This window comes from Podarcis pityusensis (assembly GCF_964106645.2).
Source record: "Podarcis pityusensis genome assembly, chromosome: 16".
Lineage (NCBI taxonomy): Eukaryota > Metazoa > Chordata > Lepidosauria > Squamata > Lacertidae > Podarcis > Podarcis pityusensis.
In genome coordinates, this window is record NC_138041.1 from 11,625,907 (window position 1) to 11,649,970 (window position 24,064).

Consider the following 24,064-nt stretch of genomic DNA (forward strand, 5'->3'; position numbering starts at 1 on the left):
ACCTAACAGAAGCAGAAGACATCAAGAAGAGGTGGCAAGAATACACAGAGGAAGTATACCAGAAAGATATGGATGTCTCATACACCCCAGGTAGTGTGGCTGCTGACCTTGAGCCAGACATCCTGGAGAGTGAAGTCAAATGGGCCTTAGAAAGGACTGCAAATAACAAGGCCAGTGGAAGTGATGGTATTCCAGCTGAACTATTTAAAATTTTAAAAGACGATGCTGTTAAGGTGCTACACTCAACATGCCAGCAAGTTTGGAAAACTCAGCAGTGGCCAGAGGATTGGAGAAGATCAGTCTACATCCCAATCCCAAAGAAAGGCAGTGCCAAAGAATGCTCCAACTACCGCACAATTGCACTCATTTCACACGCTAGCAAGGTATGCTTAAAATTCTACAAGGTAGGCTTAAGCAGTATGTGGACCGAGAACTCCCAGGATTTAAAAGAGGCAGAGGAACCAGAGACCAAATTGCAAACATGCACTGGATTATGGAGAAAGCTAGAGAGTTCCAGAAAGACATCTACTTCTGCTTCATTGACTATGCAAAAGCCTTTGACTGTGTCGACCACAGCAAACTATGGCAAGTTCTTAAAGAAATGGGAGTGCCTGATCACCTCATCTGTCTCCTGAGAAATCTCTATGTGGGACAAGAAGCTACAGTTAGAACTGGATATGGAACAACTGATTGGTTCAAAATTGGGAAAGGAGTACAGCAAGGCTGTATATTGTCTCCCTGCTTATTTAACTTATATGCAGAATTCATCATGCGAAAGGCTGGGCTGGATGAATCCCAAACCGGAATTAAGATTGCCGGAAGAAATATCAACAACCTCAGATATGCAGATGACACAACCTTGATGGCAGAAAGTGAGGAGGAATTAAAGAACCTTTTATTGAGGGTGAAAGAGGAGAGCGCAAAATATGGTTTGAAGCTCAACATCAAAAAAACGAAGATCATGGCCACTGGGCCCATCTCCTCCTGACAAATAGAAGGGGAAGAAATGGAGGCAGTGAGAGACTTTACCTTCTTGGGCTCCATGATCACTGCAGATGGTGACAGCAGTCACGAAATTAAAAGACGCCTGCTCCTTGGGAGAAAGGTGATGGCAAACCTAGACAGCATATTAAAAAGCAGAGACATCACCTTGCCAACAAAGGTCCGTATAGTTAAAGCCATGGTTTTCCCAGTAGTAATGTATGGAAGTGAGAGCTGGACCATAAAGAAGGCTGATCGCTGAAGAATTGATGCTTTTGAATTATGGTGCTGGAGGAGACTCTTGAGAGTCCCATGGACTGCAAGAAGATCAAACCTATCCATTCTGAAGGAAATCAGCCCCGAGGGCTCACTGGAAGGACAGATTGTGAAGCTGAGGCTCCAATACCTTGGCCACCTCATGAGAAGAGAAGACTCCCTGGAAAAGACCCTGATGTTGGGAAAGGTGGAGGGCACAAGGAAAAGGGGACGACAGAGGATGAGATGGTTGGATGGTGTTCTTGAAGCTACCAGCATGAGTTTGATCAAACTGCGGGAGGCAGTGGAAGGCAGGAGTGCCTGGCGTGCTCTGGTCCATGGGGTCACGAAGAGGCGGACACGACTAAACGACTAAACAACAACAACAACAGGCTCTGTGGTTTAACCCACAGCGCCACCTGCATCCCTTATATTGCATATACTGGGGGCAATAAATAAAATGGACAAACTGACGTGGACGTAGGCACACTTTCGAGTTAGTCAGAACACTTCGGCATCCACCCAATAGGTTTCTTGCGTTCTGCGTAGCAAGAAGCGCCAGCACATTCAAGGAGGAGCAAGGGCTTCGAGGAAAGGGTTAATCTCTTGACACCGAAAATGAAGACAGCCGAGCGGCGCGGCCTTGCGCCTAATTTGCGAAGTGACGTAAAGACGCCAAGGAGCGTTCTGAACTCTTGCCACTAAAAAGCAGTCCAGACCCGTCCTCCCTCCCGCTTATAGGGGGAAAAGGTTTGTTTTACGGAACGACCCGAAGGCATCCGGAAAAACACGAGTGGCCCTCGTCCATTTCCGGGTATGGTCAGCCGACGTCGCCCTCATTCATCCGTTGGTAGTATTGGGGGAGGGGGGAAACTGGCCGGGGAAATCCCCGTCTCTTTCCGACCTCTTTTCCGTAAAAGCCCGAGATGCTGTAAGGAAAGGCGTGTTCTTTCGACGAGCGAGAACCGGAAAAAGCCGAGGGTTTCCGAAGATTCCCGAGGGGGCTTTCCGGAGGTTCCCGAAGGACTTGAGGCTTGGCCGGCGCCGGCGCTCGCTGCGTGAGAGGGAGACGACAACGGCGGCGGGAGGCGATGAAGAGCGGCCGGGCCCGGAGTTCCTGAGGGGGCCGCGGCGGGCCGGGCCGGGAGGAGTCGAAGCGCCCCACAGGCGTCATGGCGGCCAATATGTACCGGGTGGGCGGTAAGGAAGGAGAGGGGGGCGGGGGGAGAGGCTTTTTTTTTTTTTTTTTGCCTGTGGGGGGAAAATGGGGGAGGGGCGAGACACGAGGGGAGGAGGGGTTGCTGGCTGGAGGGGGGAATGTGAGGGGAGAGGCAGGGAACGAAGGGGAAATTAATAGGTGAGGGGGGCTAAAGGGGTTCAGCACCAGGGGTTAAAGATAGAGAGAGGGCTGGTGGGGGAGGGGGGTGTCGGGGGGTGCATTGAGGAGTTGGGGGAGGGGACCTTGTCTCACCGAGGAGGTGAGGGGGGCAGGGGGGCTAAAGGGAGGGGGGCTGGACCCAGGAAGTGGGACTAAGTTTATTTGTACAGTAATGTGAAAAGGGGGGGGGGCTTAAAAAAAAAACCCACCATGGGGAGTATGGTGGAGTTTGTGTGTGTGTTTATAAAGTTAGTTGTGGGGGCTGGGTTGTGGATCAGGGGGGTTGCTGAGAGGAGCAAGGAGGCTGGCTGAACTACCTAGTTTGTGGGGTTAAAGGGTTTGAAGAAATAAGGGGGATGCAAAAGAAATGTGGGGTGTTTGGGTGTGTGTGAAAGGAATAAGGGGGGGTAGTTCCAAGCAGTGGGATGGAGACTTGAAGGGAGGTGGTTTGGTAAAGTGAAAAGGGGTTAGTGAAGGAGGTTGGGGGGTGGGCTGGCTTTAAATTGGGGTGCTGTGGGGCAAAGGGTGTTCCTAAGGGGCATGGAGGGGAGTTGTTGAATAAAATAGTTTGGGGTGGTTTGAGGTTTGTGAGTAATACATGGAGGCACTTGGGTCTAAACAGGTTTGGGATACTGGGGGCACGAAGAGGGTTTGTTCCAAATAGTGGGATAACGTTTGGAAATAGTTTTTTTTTAAGGTAAATGAGTGGAGGGAGGGGTTTTTTGGAGCGGGGGCTAATACTGGAAGTGGTAAAATTAAGAAGTAGCAGGCATAGTGGTAGTGGTGGGACTTAAAGTGCATGTGGAGCAGGGTGGCAAAAAATAGAAATATGAAGGTTGGGGAATATTAAAGAGGTATAGGGAGGAAGCTGTTAAGAGGTCTAGTTTGAAGTAGTAGCACAAAGATTGGAAACCCAAGGGGTTTGTTTGTGTGAATGCACATGGATGTGTGCATATTGGAGGTCAGTGTGAAAGAATAGGTTGGGGTACTGGGGATAAGATATGGGGCTGGGCAGGGGAGTTGGGGGCATGAAGGAGTTGGTTGGAGGACTCTCCTAATTATGTGGTGGATGGGGCAGGCTTAAGAATTCAAAGCCTTTGGAAAAAGGTTTAACTTGAGGAGAGGTGGCGGTTTAAGAGTCTGGCCAACCCTTGTTTGAGTTTGGAATTTGGGTGAAAGAATTTACGAGGGGGACACTAAAAGTATGGTGGGAAACATAATTTCCTCTCTCCCCTGCTAAACAGTTGGCTGCAGCAAGTGAGAAGAGGGTGAGCTGTTTTCAGTCTCAGATGTGGTGGTAGAGAAGTGAGGTCCAAAAGATTGGGGTGGGTGGGTGAAACAAGACCAGACTGGTGGGAAATTGGGGTGTGTGTGTTAAGTATTAGTAGAAATGTCAAAATCTGGTTAGTTGTACAGGGAGGTGTGAGGAGGATGTGGTTGGTTCTGGGAGAGAGTGGGAGCGAAGAAACAGATGGGGAAGGGCCTAATACACTTAGGGGCCGCACAACTTAGAAGTTGAGCAAAGGGTCTTGTTGGATTTCAGCTGGGGGTAGTTAGAAGTCTGGGCCTGTCAGACTGGGGGGCAGGGGAGGCAAGGAGAGTGGTTTGTGCGCGGAGTTAAGAACAGGATGCTAGAGAGTTGGTTTTAAGAGTCTGCAGTATGTGAGGTGCTGAAACCTCCATAGTCAGAAGCAATATAGATGATGGGGGAAAAACACTGGAGAGCCATTTCTATGGTGCCTTCCTTACAGACTTCCGGGAGGCATCTGCTTGGGGGTTGTGATGCTGAACTAGGGTTGTAGCCAATGCTATTCCTACTCAGAGGAGACCTATTTAATTTCATAGCAGTGACTAACAAAGGTTCATATATTTCATTGGGTTTGCTCTGAGTACAACTTAGCTGGAAACAACCCAGTGTTTTTCATCTTTGGTCAATTTAGAACACTCTACCAATATACAGTGGTACCTCAGGTTACATACGCTTCAGGTTACATACGCTTCAGGTTACAGACTTCGCTAACCCAGAAATGGTACCTCGGATTAAGAACTTTGCTTCAGGATGAGAACAGAAATTGTGCTCTGGCGGCTCAGCAGCAGCAGGAGGCCCCATTAGCTAAAGTGGTGCTTCAGGTTAAGAACAGTTTCAGGTTAAGAACGGACCTCCAGAACGAATTAAGTACTTAACCCGAGGTACCGCTGTACCCCCACCCCCTTGCCATGATCAGTGCCGCTAGAATTCCCAGCGTCACAGGGCCATAGGTCAATGATAGAGGGCACAGCTTGCTTGCAGAAGGACCCAGGTTCAAAAAGTTCCGGTAGTGGGGCTAGGAAAGACACATACACACAGGGCTTTTTTTCAGCTGGAGCTCATTGGAGCTCAACTCTGGCACGTCTCAGGTGGGTGCCATTGCCATTCTAAGAGAACAAGGGAGAAGTTCATAGTCAGCTCCAGCAACTCTTTTTCTAGAAAAATAGCACGGCATAGACACACTCATGTGTGTGTGTACACACACAGGAGAGAGAGAGAGAGAAACATGCTACTTGCAGTCTGATTAGATAATAAGGGGCTGGATGGGCATATGTTCAACCGTCTCCCTGTCTTTCTTTTCCTTTCACCTTCAAGCTTCTCATTCTTGCATTTAAAACCTGCTGCCCTCATTCCCTCCTACTCTCCTGTTCACAAGCTGTTGGGCCCCTTAGTCACCTCTTCCCACTCTTATCTATCTCTTTAACCACCCTGCAGCTCCCTTGGCCTGGAATATCCTCCCTCTCCCTGGTGACAATTCCCCTCTCTTCTAGGCCCCTTCTCTGAAGACTTAACTACTTCAGCCAAATGGTTGGCTGCCATCCACCCTTTGCTTGCCCTCCCATTGTTACCTGATTCTCTCTCCAAGCCTGACTCCCCCCCCCCCCCCCGCTTCTTAATTTCTCCACCACCTCCTGTTTAATGTGGGCTGAATCTGAGTCACTCATATACTGTATTGCTTATAGTGGCTAGTACTGGTAGGAAAACAAAGAACTTATTGGTAGTGGTGGAAATAGGCCTTGCGGAAGCGCAACAGGCAAAACCAAACCTTTTCTTACATGTCAGACAAATGACTGGCAACCACACCTGGGTTGGGGTTTGGGGCTTGGCTACTTTGGAGATCAGGGATGATATATATTTATATTGTGTGGCTGGCCGGCCTTCTGCACGATGGCTTTCACCTTCAGCATTCCCATAGTGGTGATACTGGCTTGCTTTTATGTGATTGTCATAAAGATTCAAATATAGTTGTGAAACATTTTAGACAGAATGGTTTCTAGCCTTTCCCTGGCTTTAGCCACTGATAGGTATGATTTGCACCTAACAAAAAACAAACACTCTATAACTCTGTGTGGAGGCAGCCTGCCTTTTGTAGCATGTAAGAAATATGCAGATCAGGGGAATTTGCATGTAGTGCTTCTGTTAATGATGGGGAGGAGCAGGGCACTGAAGCCTCATTCCCTCATGAGGGTTGGTGAACCAGTGTCCCTCCAAAAACTGCTGGATTATAAAATCCAATACAGTGGTACCTCGGAACTCAGATGTAATCCGTTCCAGAAGACTGTTCGACTTTTGAAACGTTTGAGTTCCAAGGAGCCAAAACATCTGAGGATGGAGCCATTCGAGTTCCAAGGTACCACTGTAATTCTCAGTGACCAACAACATCATTGGAGAGCCAAAGGTTCCCAGTCCCTTCCCTAACTATTAGAATAGATGTGAGGAACCTTTAGTCCTCCTGATGTTGCTGTATTACAGTGCCTATGAGCCCCAGCATGCATGACCAATGGCCAGAGATGATAGGAGCTGTAGTTCCGCAACATACAAAGTCCAAAGTTTCACCACACCTCCATTAGAAAATTCTGGTTTCTGCAGCTTCAGTAGGCTTTTCCCCCCACCCAGCGCTTTCAGGCTCACCTTTTTAAAGGTTCAAATTCTGCTTGCTTTAAAAAGTGGGAAATGAAAGATGCTTATGTTGAACTCTTCATCTTGCTGTCAAATTCCATGGGGGTACACAGAGCATAACTGCAGAGAAGTGGGAGGTTCACAGCTCTGAGTGTGGGACTTCTGGTGGAATGGACAGAGGGTGCTGTGGAGGGTGGGGCTGAGTTGCAGGGTGGCAAGTCTTGAGGCTGGGCCAGAGGGGAGTAGTACTGAATAGTCTTTGTCCTGGATAAAATGGGATGGGCTGACCTAGATTAGATAAATCTTCATATTTTTCCTAAGGCACTTTGATGGGTTTGATGGATATAGTATTCCTATACGCAGTACAGTGGTACCTCAGGTTACATACGCTTCAGGTTACATGCACTTCAGGTTACAGACTCCGCTAACCCAGAAATAGTACCTCGGGTTAAGAACTTTGCTTCAGGATGAGAACATAAATCGTGCTCCGGCGGCGCGGCAGCAGCAGGAAGCCCCATTAGCTAAAGTGGTGCTTCAGGTTAAGAACAGTTTCAGGTTAAGAACGGACCTCCAGAACAAATTAAGTACTTAACCCGAGGTACCACTGTATGTGCTTGAGCAATGGCTACTAGCTATGGTGAATGAACAGAACATCCATGTTCAAAGGCAGTCTGCAAGGGAAGGTGGTTGCCTTTGTGACATGCTTAGAGACTTCTTAGAAGCATTCTTGTTGACTGCTGTGGGAAATGGGATACTTTACGCAAATGGCCTTTGAAGTAAGCCAGCCAGACTTTTAATATATTCTTGAGGTGTATCTATGACAACTCCTGTAGGTGTCAAGAGCATGGGCTGTAAATGGGGAAGTCTTTAGTTCAAATCTCAGCTCGGCCATGAACTTGACAGGTAGTATTAAACAATCTCCCCAGCCTCAGGCCCTTATCTGTACAGCATAACAGGGATAATAGTCCTTCTGGCCTATTTTACAGAGGGGCTATCAGGATCGGTCCAATCAGGGACAGACAGAAGGTGATTGAGACCTCCTGATCTATTTCTGGATGATTTGCATAGCTCAGCAATGAAATAATGACATTTCATTATTTACCAAAACCAGCAACAAAAAAAGCTTCCCTCAAATAGGTTTCTGAAATGAGTAAAGCCTGGGGAGAAACCAGGAGCAAATTTTCATGTGAAAGGACTTGGAGGAGGTCATTTCTTACAACTTCCAGGGCTGAGCATTACCAGTGCCTCCTCCACTGGCAGTGCTTTGCACTTATTTCTAATTGGTGGACTTTGAAGGTCTCGTGTAAATAAAAAAAAGCACAGGTTGCTTGCACAACTTACCTTTGATGCACATTCAAAGCACATACCTCCCCAAAAAATAAGAATCCTGTGAGCTGTAGTTTATCCCTTACAGAGCTACAATTCCCAGCACCCATAATAAATTGCAGTTATCAGAATGTGCTTTAAAGGTATGGTGTGTACACAGCCACAGTCCTGAAGTGTACCTGCCTTGGGTTAAATAACATCCATGAAGCATTTAAAGCAGGGTTGGGGAATCTGTGGCCCTCCAGACTACAGTTCCTACGATCCCTGACCATAGGCCATGCTGGCTAGTGTTGATGAAAGGTGGAATCCAGCAACATCTGGAAGAACACAGAGCACCCTAGGAGGAAAAAACGTTAAACATCCACTTACATTGTTGTTTCAGGAGCCAGTGTCTCCTGAGAATGTTCCTGCTTTCCAGCTGCTGCTGCTGCTTCCACTCCCTCATTGCCTTTTGTTTTGCCCCTCTTACAGATTACGTCTACTTTGAGAATTCCTCTAGTAACCCCTACCTCGTCCGCCGCATTGAGGAGCTCAACAAGGTAAAGACAGCACTGGTTGCGGGAGGCAGAGAGATGGGGCAGGGGGGTGCTGGGCTGCATGTCTTGGGGGTGCTGGACCTATTGTAGCCAGGGAAGCCAGGATATTTGGGAGCTGGGGGAACATGGGGGGTGAAGTAGGAAGCTGCTGGGTGTGGTGAGGCACTTGAAAAGGATCCCAGTAGTCCCCATGACTCAGAAGCCATAAGTTTTGTGGTCTCAGGCCTCTGGAGCTTTCTTCCGCTTGAGGTTACATAGGCACCATTCAGGTGCATGGCAAATACTTCCTTATTCAAATGGGCATTTTTAAGGTAGTGTTGATGGTTTATGGTGAGATTTCATTCTCTGTGTTTACTTTTATGTACTTAGACTGGCTAATGATTAAGTGGTATAGAAATGCCTTACATAAATAAGACCAAGATCTTGAGGCCACTGTTGCCTGCCCACTAATAAACAGCATTGCCCCTCTGCTTCTACCCCCAGACGGCCAATGGCAATGTGGAGGCCAAAGTGGTCTGCCTGTTTCGACGGCGTGATATATCCAGTAGCCTCAACAGCCTAGCCGACAGCAATGCCCGTGAGTAGTAGGGTCCCTGGTGTGCTTTGCATGTTCTTTGGAGCCAGTAGCTGTGGAGTATATTTAGATTGGGGGCGAGATGTTGCACTGGGCCTGTTGGGCTGGGTAGCGCGTGGGCCATGTGTCTGGGAATGGGCCTTTGGCAGCCTCTCTGGTGACACCAGCTGTGCTGGAGGAGGTTGTGGGGGAGAGGAGAGGCACAGAGGTGGATAGGGAGCTGTTGCCCTCAGGCTGGAGCAAGAGGAGGAGGGAATCCACCTAGGAAGAGAAAACAAGAAAGGAGTGTGTGAAAGGCTGCCCTACCCTCTTTCCGAGAGCCAGTTGTATCTGAGAGCCCTGGGAAGCTTCTTTCTATTCTAGCAGAAGTGGAGACTTAAGCAGATTGATTTGGGGGAGGGTGTCTTTATTTCTCTCCACCTGCTTGCTCACAGATCCAAAATACAGAGCAGCAGTTAGTTGCTGGCTGTTTGCATAATACATTGACTCTTTTAAAAACTTTGGCAGGGGTCAGATAGGAGAATAAGGTGCATGTAGGTAGGTTTGGAAACTTTATGCTTTCTTCCGTTGGAGAGGGGCCTTTAGGGTCTTTGCGGAACTAAATCCCGGTGGTGAAGGCCAGGAGGTAATATCTGCCTCTGGCCCTTATAAAGCCTAGCCTTCTCTGAATCCTGGCACTGTCGTCAGCTGCTGAAGGGTTAACAGAAGTAGGATGGGGTGGGAGGAGCTTACATGACTGCTTAGGGCTTCCTGGCCTCTTGGAGCAGGGGCTGTGACCTTGACTCTGTCCAATCAGGCCAGAGGAGGAGGAGGAGGAGGAGGAGGAGGAGGAGGAGGGCTGGTTCAAGGCTGCCTCTAATCCACAGGCCCACCTTTCCTTTGCAGAGGGTTTCCTGAGTCAAAAAGCAGGGGCGGGAGGGGAGGGTGGAGTAAGCATCCTTCAAGTCCCTCCCTGGGACTCTGCCAAGTTCTGAGAAGCAGAAGGGGGTTGGGAGAACAATGCGCCTCTTGGTGGACGCTGCTTCTTGGCTGCTTCTAGGAGGGTGGCTGAGTGTGTGTGTGTGTGTGTGTGTGTAGACAGAGAGAGAAACTGACATGCAGGCACATGCTGTGTTGCTGGAAAGGGGAGTGGAAATGACGACCCTTTGACAGCAGCGAGTAGGGCACTGTTGTTTTTTTAATAAAAAGGGAAAATTTGGGTTGCTATCCTAATCCTGCTTAATTTGGGAGTAAGCCCCATTGGAGTCAATAGACTCCTGAGTAAACATGGTGGCTAGATCTATGCTGGGAAATGATCAAAAGGTTGGAGTATCTGAGGTGCTTTAGTAGTTGGGGTTTTTTTGGGGGGGGAATTGATTGGGTCGGGGGTCATTATAGGTGCTACAATTGGAGGAGGGAAAATATTTCTCTCTTTCTCATAGTACTAGAACTCAGGAACACTCAGGGAAAATGAGAGGCAGTCGATTCAGGACAGACAGAAGGCTTTTCACGCAATGTGTAATTAATTAAACGATGGAAGCCGCTGCCATAGGATGTGGTGGTGGACTACAATCAATGTGGCTTTTAAAAGAGGATTAGACAACCTTTTTTTTTTTTTTTCTTTTTACCTTGCTCTTCAACCAGAAAAGATTCCTAGAATAGCTTATTATTGTTTGTCGGAAGGGAGTTTTGTTTTGCTTTATGTATTTTGTGTTCTCATTTTGTATTTTTATGTTGTGAACTGCCCTGTGATGATGTTCAGCTGTCCGTAAGACAATCTCTGCCTCCAGGGTAACTATCTGCAAGATACGAGACACAAGGAACAAGGGATGGGGACTAGCAAGGGGTGGAAAGAAAGCTCAGGCACCAGTTCTTAAACCTGTAGTACTTAAAACAATCAGCTGGGATGGAAACCATGTAGGGTAGCCTGATGGCATCACCCTTGCTAGGTGACTTTGTGGGAGAGCTAAAGGCAGCTGGTTTCTTGGCAGAAGTGCTTCTCTTTTCTCCCTTTGTTCTACAGCCTGGTGGACTCATAGTGGGAGAATAGGTGTATTAACTACTGTATTTTTCGCTCTGTAGGACGCACTTTTTCCCCTCCAAAAATTAAGGGGAAATGTGTGTGCATCCTATAGAGTGAATGCAGGCTGCGCGGCTAAGCCCAAAGCCAGAACAAGGAGACGGAGCGCTGTGGAGCGCTCCGTCTCGCTGTTCTAGCTTGGGGATGGCTGTGCAAAGCCTCTGCAGGGCAGTGGGGTGCCTGTACCCCGCTGCCCTGTGGAGGCTCCAAAGGCTGTCCCTGAAGCCTTTGGAGCGCAGCAGGAACTTGCGCTGCGCTCCAAAGGCTTCAGGGATCTTTGAGGCTGGCGGTGGGGGAAAGCAGCACTTCCCCCCACCGCCACCCCCAAAACCTCGGGCTTGCTGCCTTCGCGCTGCTCCCCGACCTGATCTTTGAGGCTGGCGGTGGGTTTCGGGTTGCCTTCACTGAAGCCCGGAGAGCGAGAGGGGTCAGTGCGCACCGACCCCTCTCGCTCTCCAGGCTTCCAAGGTAGCCGCCTGAAGCCTTCAGAGCGCAGTGGGAACTCCTGAGGCTTTGGGTGAATGCACCTTGAATGCACCTTGTTTTAGAGGGTGAGAACTAGAAAAAATTTTTTTTCCTGTTCTCCCCCTCCTATGGTCCGGTGCATCCTATAGAGCGAAAAATACGGTAAGCATGATACTGAGAATAGAACCTCCATGTTCAAAGGTAGTATACATGTTTGAATTTAATTTATCACCATTAGATCCAAGCCTTCCTCCAGTGAGTTCAGGGAGGCAAACCCCATTTTAAACTCACAACAGTGCTGTGATTTTAGGCTTTGGGTGTGAATGTGTGATGGAACGAGAGGCCACCCAATGAACTTTGTGACAAGCAAGTATTAAAACCCACATTCTCCAAGTCCTATGTTTTAACTATTGGCACCGTGGCTCTAAGACATTAGAGAGAAACAGGAGAAGGGCCATTGCATTTGTGCACTGCATGTGAGTTTCCATATATGTCTAACTGGTTGCCATTGGAAGCGGAGTGTTGGGTTGGGTGGGCCCTTGATTTGATCCCGCAATCCGGTTTTTATGTATTTTGAAAAACCTGATTTTAGCCTTTTGAGTAGTCTCCATATTGATTTGGGATGATTGCTGGCTAAGTCAAAGGAGCCACATTTTGCAGTTTCTGGGGGAGATGGAATTCCTGGAAGTGAACACCGTTACCTTCTGCCTCTTTCACCCCAAAACAGGAGAATTTGAAGAAGAGTCCAAACAGCCTTCAGTGTCGGAACAGCAGCGGCACCAGCTAAAACACCGGGAACTCTTCCTTTCACGCCAGTTTGAGTCTCTGCCCGCTACCCACATACGGTGAGGAGAGGCTGGAGACAATTGTTATATATCACTATATTTGTATAACACTATTAATAAAAAAAAAATCAAACAACCATACACACACAGTTGAGAGAGCTGCTAGGCTAGACGCGGGTTCTGTTTTTCTTTGCAGGGGGAAATGCAGTGTTACGCTGCTCAACGAGACAGACATCCTCAGCCAGTACCTGGATAAAGAGGTGAGGCAGGTTGCGTAAAAAGGAATGTATGTGGCTTCTTGCAGAGTCCCAGTGTTCTGGACTTGGGATAAGAGGGTATCATCCCTCAGCTCCATCAAACAGAATAGTAGGGAAGGCATCCCCCCACTTCTGTTCTCTTTAGGCTTTGCAGAAGGAGTGAAGACATCCTCCTACCACCAGAAACTGAAGAGACTGAAGGTTTTAAGGGTACCTCCTTTTAACTTGCTATGTCCCCTTTTCCTCCCAGGATTGTTTTTTCTATTCGCTGGTCTTCGACCCAGTTCAGAAGACTCTTCTAGCTGACCAGGGTGAAATCCGGGTTGGCTGCAAGTATCAGGCAGAGATCCCAGAGCGGCTGGCGGAAGGTGAGCAAGGAAAACACACACAAACACACCCCTTGATCACTGAGCAAAAAGAAAGAAAGAAAAGTACTTCCCTCGGTTGGTGGGATCATGGCGGTCTGTGCACTGACAACCCCTCTCTCATGCTCCCTCAGGAGAATCAGACAATCGAAACCAGCAGAAGATGGAAATGAAGGTGTGGGACCCTGACAACCCTCTTACTGACCGGCAGATTGACCAGTTCCTTGTGGTGGCTCGGTGAGATCCGGCTGGGGGGTGTTGTGGCTCCTCTTGCCAGTCTAGCTCCAGCTCCTGCGGGTCATTAACCCTCCCTTTTCTTCCTTCAATGCCAGGGCTGTTGGCACCTTCGCTCGCGCCCTTGACTGCAGCAGTTCCATCCGGCAGCCCAGCCTTCACATGAGCGCGGCTGCCGCTTCCCGTGACATCACGCTGGTGAGGGGGCGAGGAGGGAGAGAAGGGCAATAGCTGTGGGTGGGGCATGACAGGTGGGGCAGGGCTGTATATTATGTATAGGTAAAAAAACTGCACCCAAGCCCTAGGTCGGGAAGAGCCAAGGGTTGAATCCAGTGTCAGTTCTACTCCAATCCATGGAAGTTACTAGGCATTACTAACTTGGATCCATCAATTACAGTAGGTCTGCTCTGTTGGATACAACCCCGAGATTTGCAAAATGCTAATTTAAAACCATGCCAATTCACTTATTTTCACAAAACTGTCTGTTTAAACAAAAAACAAAACAGCTTGGTATAATTTATTCAGTTAAGACAGGTGAGGGACAAGGAAGTCTTCTACTGACATTTGGATCCATATTCAAACATCCCTCTAGCATTGTTTTCAAGCCTGTGTTTGCAACCATAAGGACTAGGGGCTCAATTCAAACACCACACAAAACCATATGTTAACCATAGTTTACCACTAGAACCAACTGGTCTTTGAGCTTCCTTATTTAGAAGGAGCAAGCCATGGTTGTGAGGCTGCTTGTCTGCTTCCTTGCCCCAGCCCCAATCTGCTCAGCAGTCTGCAGAGGCCTCCAGAGGCAGAGCAATGGCTACAACTCAGATTTGTTGATTCAGACATGGCACCAAACTATAGCACAATCTGCTTACCAAACCATGGTCTGGTTTGCTAGCCGATTGCAAATCATGGTTTCTCAATTCAAACTTTGCGTCCAACTATTACAGCTAAGCTTCCTTGAGCTGATGTGAGGGTCTGAGATTCTGAGGAAACCTAAGTTCTGACCCCGTACTACATTCAGCAGACTTTACAATCCCAAGTTGCACAATTGCCTCCTGTTCTCTATCTTTTCTGTCCCCTTCTGTCTTGGCAGTTCCATGCAATGGATACATTGCAGCGGAATGGCTACGACCTGGCCAAGGCTATGTCAACACTGGTGCCCCAAGGAGGCCCCGTGCTGTGCAGGGACGAGATGGAGGAGTGGTCGGCTTCCGAAGCAATGCTCTTTGAGGAGGCCCTGGAGAAATATGGCAAAGATTTCAATGACATCCGGCAGGACTTTGTGAGTTGGGGCCATGAGTTGGGTGGAAAATAATGGTCAGAGTCTCCTGTGGCTCTACTTTTTACCCCCTCCCTTTCTGTTTCCCCCAAAACTGGGAAGGGTGTCTTGTCCCCCACTCTTGCAAAAGGGACATAATCATTTCTCCTCCTGATAAGCAGACAGACCCAGTTTCTAATTTGCCCTAGAACTCAGTCTTTGGGATGCTTGTAAAACTGGTATTGTGTACAGAAGTGGTGTTCAACTGATGTGCCGTGGCACCCTGAGACGCCTTGGATGATGGTTTGGGAAGCCATGGGCAGCGCCAGCCTCTGTCCCTTCTCCTTTCCTACCTCCTTTTAATAGATAGATTAGATTGCGTGTATAAGATCGATAGAAATGGCCACGCGTGGCAGAAGCAAGGATAGCAATACCTACAAAGCGCACAGGAAATGTAGTTCCCAAGCCCCGCCTCCACCTTGGAGGGGGCTACACTGCCCGCAGACAGGCTGAAGGGGAGCCGCAGAAAGAATGTAGTTGGTCAAGGGAGCTGTGGACTCCGAAAGGTTGGAAACCTGGTGTGCAGAGTTCCTTCTCTTCCAGATTCCAACTGCTTCCCTAGCTGTAGTTCGTCCCCACTAACTGGAGGGCTGCCCAGGGTCAAATGCCAGCTCCCCCCCCCCCGGACTGGTGGTTCAGGCCAGTAACTGTGCGTTCCCTTGAAGTCTTGTCTCTCTTGCAGCTCCCGTGGAAGTCCCTTGCCAGCATTGTGCAGTTCTACTACATGTGGAAAACCACGGACCGATACATCCAGCAAGTGGGTGAACTGATTTCTGCAGAGCTTTGGGGGTTTGGCAGCGAAGGGGAAAGGGATCATGGCTGGGGTGGGAGAGTCCCGTTACTTGCCCAGAGGCTGCACCTGCCTGTGGACCCCCCTAACCAAGTGGTTTTGATAACGTGAGACTCAAGCAGAGACCCTGTGAAAGTCTTGACCTTCTCACGTTCTCCTTTTCCTTACAGAAAAGGTTGAAAGCAGCGGAAGCTGACAGCAAGCTGAAGCAGGTGTACATCCCCACCTAGTGAGTATTCCCCATCCACCTCAGGGACCAGCAGGGACAGATGCGTCCAGAGTTCAGCCTGGCCTCTTTAACAGCATTTGTCTTCTTCCCCCATCCCTTCCACACCACCCAGCACAAAACCCAATCCAAACCAAATCATCTCTGTGGGCTCCAAGCCTGGCATGAACGGGGCTGGCTTCCAGAAGGGGCTGACCTGCGAGAGCTGTCACAGTGAGTACCTGCCGGGGGGGGGGCATTGTATCTCTGAGGACAGGGAAATGGCACAAGCACAGTGCAAATTGGTTTCTGTTCATCAGTGGTGACTCTGACAACAGCGTTGCAGTGTTTCACCCAGCGTGGGTGGGCTCCGTGTTGGTTCACCCACCTGAGTTATTTGCCTCCTAACCTGGGGGGGGGAGAGGATCTAGGGTTTCACCTGTCCGAGTCGATGACCCCTCTGCCTCCCTTTTGCCCCACAGCCACCCAGTCAGCACAGTGGTATGCTTGGGGTCCCCCCAACATGCAGTGCCGCCTGTGTGCCTCCTGTTGGATCTACTGGAAGAAATACGGGGGCCTGAAGACCCCGACACAGCTCGAGGGAGCAGCCCGCAGTGTCACGGTAAAGCCTGCTCTAGTATCGCTAGTCCCTGATTTGAACCCGAAGTATAACATTTGCTGTCTTCACCGAAGCCTCTAAAATTGCTATATTCTTCTGGGTTCTACCTGTAATGGCTACTAGCAGCAGCAAATTTAACAGCGATGGGGACTTTGCTCAGAGGATTTCCTGGCCACATCGTTCTTATCTCTCCATGAAAGCAGCTTTGCCCAGGAACAAATGGTTGGCTTTTTAGATTTTGATACCACATTGGCAGGTGGTACAGTGCTGGCCTCTTTTTGTTATGTTGTCATTGACATAGCTGGCATCTTGCCACATGCTGGTTCTTTCCTATTCCCTCTGCTTTGGGGGGGGGGTCATTCACTTTGCAAGCTGAGCGGGGACCTCACCATATTGCCGCCTTCTCCCGTTTTCCAGGAGCCACACTCCCGGGGCCACATGTCTCGGCCAGAAGCCCAGAGCCTCTCTCCCTACACGACCAGCGCCAACCGGGCCAAGCTTCTAGCCAAGAACCGGCAGACCTTCCTGCTGCAGACCACCAAGCTGACCCGCATTGCACGCCGCATGTGCCGGGACATCCTGCAGCCGCGTCGGGCTGCCCGTCGTCCATACGCACCCATCAACGCCAATGCCATCAAGGCAGAGTGTATGTTTTGTGTGTGTGGTGGAGAAGGGCTGCTTGGAACAACGGAGGAGCTGGCGGATCTCATTCCTGTTGTTTGCTCTCCCCTCCAGGCTCTATCCGGCTTCCCAAGGCCGCAAAGACGCCTCTCAAAATTCACCCTCTGGTGCGGCTTCCGCTGGCTACCATTGTCAAGGAGCTAGGTAAGGAGACTGGGGTTGGGCTTAAGTCTCACATCTCTTGACGTTGGCCTGATCTCCAAATCACAATTATTGCCACAGGTTTGTGCACTCCTTTCTCATGTATGAATTCCCCTCTCCCTTCTATGGTTTTGCTGTGATGTTCAAATCAAGCAAAAATATGACTGGGATTAACTGGGATTTCCTCCAAACCATGATTTGCAGACAATCCTGACTTGCTGTGAATTCCAAATCATGGGACATAAGAAGGAATTGCGCACACCCCCCCCCACCAACCAGTCCACAACCCATTTGAAGATTGTGTCCCTCAATATCGGTTGCTGGGAATTGCAAGTGGGGAGAGTTGCTATTGCACTCCGCTTCCACTTGTGGGCTTCCTTATGGGCATTTGGTTGCCCACTGTAAAAGCAGGATGCTGGACTAAATGGGCCATTGGCCTGATCCAGCAACCAGGCTCTTAGGTTCTTATGATGTCAGTCTGGTGTCTTGGACTAGGGGAGAGAGGAAGCGTTGGCCCAAACAAGTTAGTTTCTCCTTCCCAAAACATCAGATGTTTATAAGAAAACATATCTCCAAAAAATGGGAAGCAAGACCACTAGGGGAAAGCCTGTGTTTCTCTTCAGCAGTTGCCCACCTAAGACAATGCTCTTGTTCTTCCAGCTGCACAGGCTCCCCTGAAACCAAAAACCCCCCGAGGCACCAAGACGCCCATCAACAGAAACCAGCTGACCCCGAACCGAGGCTTGGCTGGCATCGTGGGCAAGCGGGCGTACGAGAGTGTGAGTGCCGCTGGGCTCTGGAAGGTGGGCATCGAAGGGCGGCGGTAGCATTTGGGTGTGATTGAGTGTCATGTTATGGAGACCTTGGGCAGGGAGAAGGGGTGTAATAGCAGCAGGCATAGTAGAGAGTGTCAAAGGATTGTATCCGATGTTAACCCCACTCAGAGTGCACCTGTTTACAGTGGTGCCTTGCAAGACAAAATTAATCCGTTCCGCGAGTCTCTTCGTCTTGCGGTTTTTTCGTCTTGCGAAGCACGGCTATTAGCGGCTTAGCGGCTATTAACGGCTTAGCGGCTTTAAGAAAAAGGAAACGAACTCGCAAGAACTCGCAAGACGTTTCGTATTGCGAAGCAAGCCCATAGGGAAATTCGTCTTGCGGAACGACTCAAAAAACGCAAAACCCTTTCGTCTAGCGAGTTTTTCGTCTTGCGAGGCATTCGTCTTGCGGGGCACCACTGTAAATGAATGAACACAACCAAATTGGTTCCATTGAAATCAGTGAGCCTTCTCTAAGTGGAGCTTGGGTGGGTACCACCTTACAGTTCTGAAAGTTTATTTTGTGTGCTTGTGGGAGGGGGAGACCCACACATTTGAAACCCTAAAAGGGGCAGAAAAGGTAAATAATATTTTTAAAATACAAACTGCAAAATGGTTAGTGTTCACTGTGGCTGATGCTACTTAAATTTCCCATAACTCCTTTTTCTTTTTCTCTTTGGGAGAGAAGGACTATGTTGTTTCTGGGGGGGGGGTCTTTGTTCTTTCTGGGCCTACATCTCTCTCTTTCTCTCTTTCTCTTTCTCTTTCTCTTTCTCTTTCTCTTTCTCTTTCTCTTTCTCTTTCTCTTTCTCTTTCTCTTAAGTTCCTCTCTGCAGTTGGTGGGGAGGATGGGTAGCCAGTTTCCCCCAGCCAGGCAGCATAAGACTCCCCCTCCCATTTCGGGGCAGGGTGAGACTGACTCAGGATGGAGGGGGAGGGCGGGAGCCAGCAAGAGGTGGACACTGCCTTTGGGGTTTCCTCTCGCTGATAGCTCTATGTGCGACTGGGTGCAGGTGGCAGGGGGCGGGCTCCCCTTCTCGGCCAACGGGCGGCCCATGACTTCCGGAATGAGGTCGAGCACTCAGCCTGCCATCAAGCGTCAGAAGCTGAACCCGGCCGACGCCCCCAACCCAGTCGTTTTTGTGGCTACCAAGGACACCAGGTACTGGGGAAGGGATTTAAAACCAAAAAAATGCAGTTGGGGTGAGCAGGAAGGCGATGGAAAGGGTGGCGCAGTGGGCAGGGTGTTTAGCTTATCCCTTCTCTGGCACAGGGTTGGTACTGGCCTCTTCTGTTCAGGGCTCCTGTCTCAGATATGGAGTTGTGTGCCAGTTTTCTTATCAGGAGCAAACAAATTAAAAATGGAATTCCCTTCCCTCCCCGCAAGTCCTGACAGCTATTGCTGTGTGCTCCATAATGTCCTTGGGACATTTACCCACTTAACCACCCCTCTTTTCTGCAAGAACTCTGGGCGCAGAGAGATGCTCCACTCTTCCAGACGGTCAAGGGCCCTAGGGCAAGAGGTAGCAACCCAGCCTGTAATTCACCTGGGAAATTTTAGTCAGGTTGTTGCACAATAGTGGATTCTCTCTCTCCTCCACCTTTCTGCCACAAACAGGGTGTGATTAACGTGCAAAGAAATGTAGATTTTACTTGATTTGTTTGTTACGTATTTTTGGGTTTTCATTAAATTCTGGAGATTTTAGATAAGAGTGTCAGGTTCCAAAAGCTCAGAAGGAAATATGCACGAGGCCCCAGTGTGTGCTTCTGCTGTTCCCCATTGCTCCAGCAAGGTCTAGAAAATGGCCCTTCTACTTTTTAAAATGGATGCAAAGAAGTTCAGAAACCCAGGCATGTGGAAGTATGTCCCTCCTAGCCATCATACAGAGCTTCTGTCGCAGAAGCAACCACCTATGCCTCATAATTGTTTGTGCCCAAGGCACAATCTTTCCCCTTTTTTTTAAGGTTTTATTTTCAGAAATGGCAGATGCTACAAGTTGTGTAGCTTTGGCACTGGCAACAAGGTTTTATAAACCCTGTCCGATGCTGTTTAGAGACAATCCCCATCTCAGGCCAGAACCGCAGTTGGAGGGAAAGGGAGTTTAAAAAATACAAGCCGCAGTAGGTGCTGGGATGGGTTGAAATAAAATATTGTTTATGGGCCCCACAAAAACTGGGCCAGCCAGGTGTAGGGGTTGTTTTTGGCGCTGCCCTGCCAGGCTGCTCACTGCGTCTTCCATCATCTTCTGAGGCGCTGCATGCACCACGCGGCCTGTCCTCTTTGGTTAGGCTCTGCAGTGTTTGTGCCTCTGACGCCCTGCGCCTCTTTTGCTTTCCTTCCCCCAGGGCGCTCCGCAAGGCCCTGAGCCACTTGGAGATGCGCCGTGCTGCCCGCCGGCCCAACCTGCCGCTCAAGGTGAAGTCGGTGCTGCCCCTCCGGCCTGTGGCGGCTCCTCTGGTACCCGTACCCCCAGCCCATCCTGCCAGCACCAGCGAACCCATCATCCTGGAAGACTGAGTGCTGTCGCTCCTCTGGCGTCCCCTCTAGGATCCTTGTAGCCATCTCACCCGACACCAACACCCCTTTCCCGCCTCCAAGGCCTGTCTGGCAGAGAGAACTTCAGAGCTCCAGTTGCCAAGCGTTTGCTGGGATTGGGCAGGCGGGAGGGGGACATCTCTTTCCCTCCCCTCCCCCCCCCCCCCCCCGCAAAGTTGGATACTGGACACCCTTCATTTCCCCCTTTTTATATATATATGTATTTTTTAATTTCCACGTTTTCCCTTCCTTTTTTTACCCTCCCCTAACAATTCAGACTTGCGCACAAAGCTGGCCACTTCCCTCCCCTCCCCATGGCAGCACTGTAAATGCAAGTTGTGCCCTCTTCTGTGTGTGTGTGTTTGGGGGTCAGGGTGAAGAAGACTGTAGGGATGGCATGGACTTGGGGAAATACAGAACCCCTTTCAGAGTGACTTCCATTCCACCCCTGCAGCTGTTTTTCCTTCTTCTTTTTTTTTGTCTCTATGTCTCCCCCCCCCCCCTTCTTTTTTTTTTAAAGTTGCCCTCTGGTCCCAAATACCCATGTATCTGGGAAAAGAGGGGCAGCCCCAGCTGTCTGTAAACATGGCTACCCTTGCCCCTCCCCACAAGCCTTTGACAAGCCCATTTTTTGTACATGGTTTGGAGAGGAAAAAAAAGTCAGGTTTTTTTAAGTCAACCTCTTACTGGTTCTTATAGCAACAAAATAAATAAATGCTGTTTTCTTCACACCTTCCTTTCCTCTTTTTCCTTTTGCGTGTGAGGGAGCTTGTTTGGGGAAAACTTGGTTGGTGCATGTGTGTTGCTCCTTACAGGGACGAAGGGTTTCACTTTATTGCCTTGTGTTAAGAGTGGATAGCCTGGACCTACATAGGTTATGCCCCTCCCCCTCCTTTCTCCCTTCGGGAACTGGGAGGCAGGAAAACCTGGAATGGCCCTTCTAAATTTTGCAGATGCAGGGAAGAGAACATCACTCACTTCTTAGATAAGACACACAGATAAAGTGAGAGAATTAGCTTTTAGTCCTTGAATTATCCACTGGTACTTGCTGAGGACAGGATAGAAAGTATCAGGGAGGCTCTCATAGACTCAGTATGTTCACTGTCCGTTAAAAAACACCTGTGCTTTTCAGAGACTTGTCCTCCCAGTGTAACGACTCCGGCTTCAACCCTGGAAAAACACTTGGAGGCTCAGTTTAACTTTTCATTTCAATGGAAATAAGTCCTCACTTTTACCAGTTTCATCCCTGCCTTGTTGATGTGGGCCCTAAAAAAATTCAGTTATCTCATGCAAGAGGATGGTGAAAACGGCACTGCCTTTCCGCTCTTAGCCCAGACAGTCTTCTAAGGCAAATCCCTTATCTGACAGGCCCTACAGCTCTCTGCTAATCTCAGTCCTCATCTGGGATTAAACTATTCAGATTATAGAAATGCCTGTAGACTAACGTCCGTTCTGGTTGTGAACGGCATAAAATGCACATCAGCTTTTCAGGAACATTGGGAACCTTTCCTGCTGAAGACGGGCTGTAGTGATGGAACGTGGGGGGGGGGGGGAGTGAGATCTTCAGGAAATCAAGAGACGCAGCATGGGGCCGGTGTTGGAGGAACAGGAAGCCATGCAGAGCTAGGGGGTTGCGCCATCTCCCGCCCCCGCTTTCTTACCCAGCATAACCCACGTGTTTCCTACTCATAACTGTATTGGTCTCTGGAGTGAGGATTTGAAAGTTTCAGAATGAAGGGGGAGTTGGCTGTGATTGGTCACACAGTAACCCGAATCCCTCATGAATTGTCACAAGTTTGGCAACCTACACGTTTGGGCTTTGTACTAAACCACATTCTGGGACCCTGAGGCCCCTTTCCTTTTCAGGGGCCTACATCATCTGGAGCAGGGATTTCTAAACTTCTTTCCCCCACGAACCACTTGAAAATTGCTGAGGGTCTCTGTGGACCACCTGTTGCGCCTTTTGTAGCAACTGTAATGTGCTGTGCTAGCTGCCTTAGGAATTTTATTTTGTATTTTTATTGATTTTATTTCTTATACGATAAAATACAGTATTCCATACTATAGTACAGTAAAATGAAATATGAGCTTTTGCATACTTTCTCCCTTCTCTCACACTGAACCAACCTTGTAGGGCAATGGGAGCTTTGAGGATTAAGTGCAAGATTTAGTTCTAGGAAAGCTGAGAGGATTGAAGGTTGCTAAAACAAAAGTAGGTGCCAGTAAGAATATCAGAAGAGCACTGCTGGATCAGTCAAAATGGCCCATCTAGTCCAGCATCCTGTTCTCACAGTGGCCAACCAAATGCCTCAAAGGGAAGCCCACAAGTGGGACCCGAGTGCAAGAGTTCTGCAGTTTCCAATACAGTGGTACCTTGGGTTACATATGCTTCAGGTTACATACGCTTCAGGTTACAGACTCCACTAACCCAGAAATAGTGCTTCAGGTTAAGAACTTTGCTTCAGGTTGAGAACAGAAGTCGTGCTCTGGCGGCGCGGCAGCAGCAGGAGGCCCCATTAGCTAAAGTGGTGCTTCAGGTTAAGAACAGTTTCAGGTTAAGAACAGACCTCCGGAACGAATTAAGTACTTAACCCGAGGTACCACTGTAACTGGCATTCAGGACACTGCCTGCAGTTATCTATGATGGCAGTGGGTTTATTCACAGCAAGGGCCAGATTCCCTTCTGGTGTGGCAGGAATATACCAAAGGTGGGCAGCAGCAGAGGCAAAAGTGAGCAGAGCAATGGAGGTTAATGGTACCTTTGTATAGGCAATAATGGGAGTAAAGGCCTCTGCAGCCTTCCCAGGGCTTGAATTTCCTGTTTGCGACCCAGCGGCAGTAGTACCAAGAATTCTGTCTTAACTTGCCCAGGACAGAGAACCCCTCACATGCCTGAGGCTTCCTCAGCCTTTGGCTGCTTCGCTAAGCTACCTTAATGGCGTGGGTGTGCAGCTTGAAACTGCCATTGTGCTCCAAGTCGTTTTAAATGCCGGGAACTTATAAAGGGTATGGCCCCTTTCCCAAAAGAACTGCCCCACTATGAAATCCGGGCCTCCGCAACTTCTGTAAAAGGAACCACCAACTATTACCCATGAGCAAGCAATGCCAGAGGCCTGCAGGTAGCAGGTAAAAAGGTAAAGGTGCCTCTGACCGTTAGGTCCAGTCGCGGACGACTCTGGGGTTGCGCGCTCATCTCGCTCTATAGGCCGAGGGAGCCAGCGTTTGTCTGCAGCCAGCTTCCGGGTCATGTGGCCAGCATGACAGCTGCTTCTGGTGAACCAGAGCAGTGCACGGAAACACCGTTTACCTTCCTGCCGGAGTGGTACCTATTTATCTACTTGCACTTGGACACGCTTTCGAACTGCTAGGTGGGCAGGAGCAGGGACCGAGCAACAGGAGGTCACCCCGTCGCGGGGATTTGAACTGCCGACCTTCTGATTGGCAAGCCCTAGGCTCTGTGGTTTAGACCACAGTGCCACCTGCATTCCCACAGGTAGCAGGTAACAGCCAACTATTCAAAACATTTTTAAACTGGGCAATTCCTCACAACACACTGTTGGTACCTTTGCTGACCAACTGGCAATACCTATTTTAATTATCCTTCTGCACTACGGCTACTTTGTAACCCAGGATGGGGGAACCCAAGGACTTCTCTAGGTACACCTTGGGATGTCTCCCTAAGTCACAAACCTTCCCCAGCCTCAGTAGCTCCTGCTCTGCACCCTCCTTGGGCGTTTTTGCTTGCTTGGAATGTCATTGCACTGTGAAAATGCTTGCTTACCAGGACAGAGAGATGTTGGAATGGGAGGTCCCACC

General features: G+C 49.3%; 1 protein-coding gene across 3 annotated transcripts; it reads left to right on the forward strand.

Moving 5' to 3' along the window:
* The first annotated feature begins 2,268 nt into the window (after positions 1-2,268).
* On the forward strand, positions 2,269-20,979 carry MTA2 (metastasis associated 1 family member 2). Of its 3 annotated transcripts, none has more exons than XM_080984618.1 (18): positions 2,269-2,436; positions 8,340-8,407; positions 8,888-8,981; positions 12,230-12,347; positions 12,484-12,547; positions 12,795-12,912; positions 13,044-13,146; positions 13,242-13,341; positions 14,237-14,425; positions 15,144-15,218; positions 15,422-15,480; positions 15,593-15,690; positions 15,939-16,078; positions 16,493-16,721; positions 16,811-16,900; positions 17,558-17,700; positions 18,726-18,874; positions 20,059-20,979. In XM_080984618.1, the coding sequence occupies exons 1-18, from the start codon at positions 2,409-2,411 to the stop codon at positions 20,228-20,230; spliced, it is 2,037 nt and encodes a 678-aa protein (XP_080840744.1). In that variant the 5' UTR covers positions 2,269-2,408; the 3' UTR covers positions 20,231-20,979. The 3 variants fall into 3 exon arrangements, with proteins under 3 accessions (XP_080840744.1, XP_080840745.1, XP_080840746.1); XM_080984619.1 differs by having other exon boundaries at positions 17,558-17,676; XM_080984620.1 differs by lacking the exon at positions 18,726-18,874 and having other exon boundaries at positions 17,558-17,676.
* The last annotated feature ends 3,085 nt before the right edge of the window (positions 20,980-24,064 follow it).

Bases quoted from the DNA above. Each gene is read 5' to 3' on its own strand.
- MTA2 (XM_080984618.1), top strand. From the start codon at position 2,409: ATGGCGGCCAATATGTACCGGGTGGGCG. The intron at 12,348-12,483 runs GTGAGGAGAGGC...TTTTCTTTGCAG, and splicing joins CTGCCCGCTACCCACATACG to GGGGAAATGCAGTGTTACGC. The intron at 15,481-15,592 runs GTGAGTATTCCC...CACACCACCCAG, and splicing joins CAGGTGTACATCCCCACCTA to CACAAAACCCAATCCAAACC.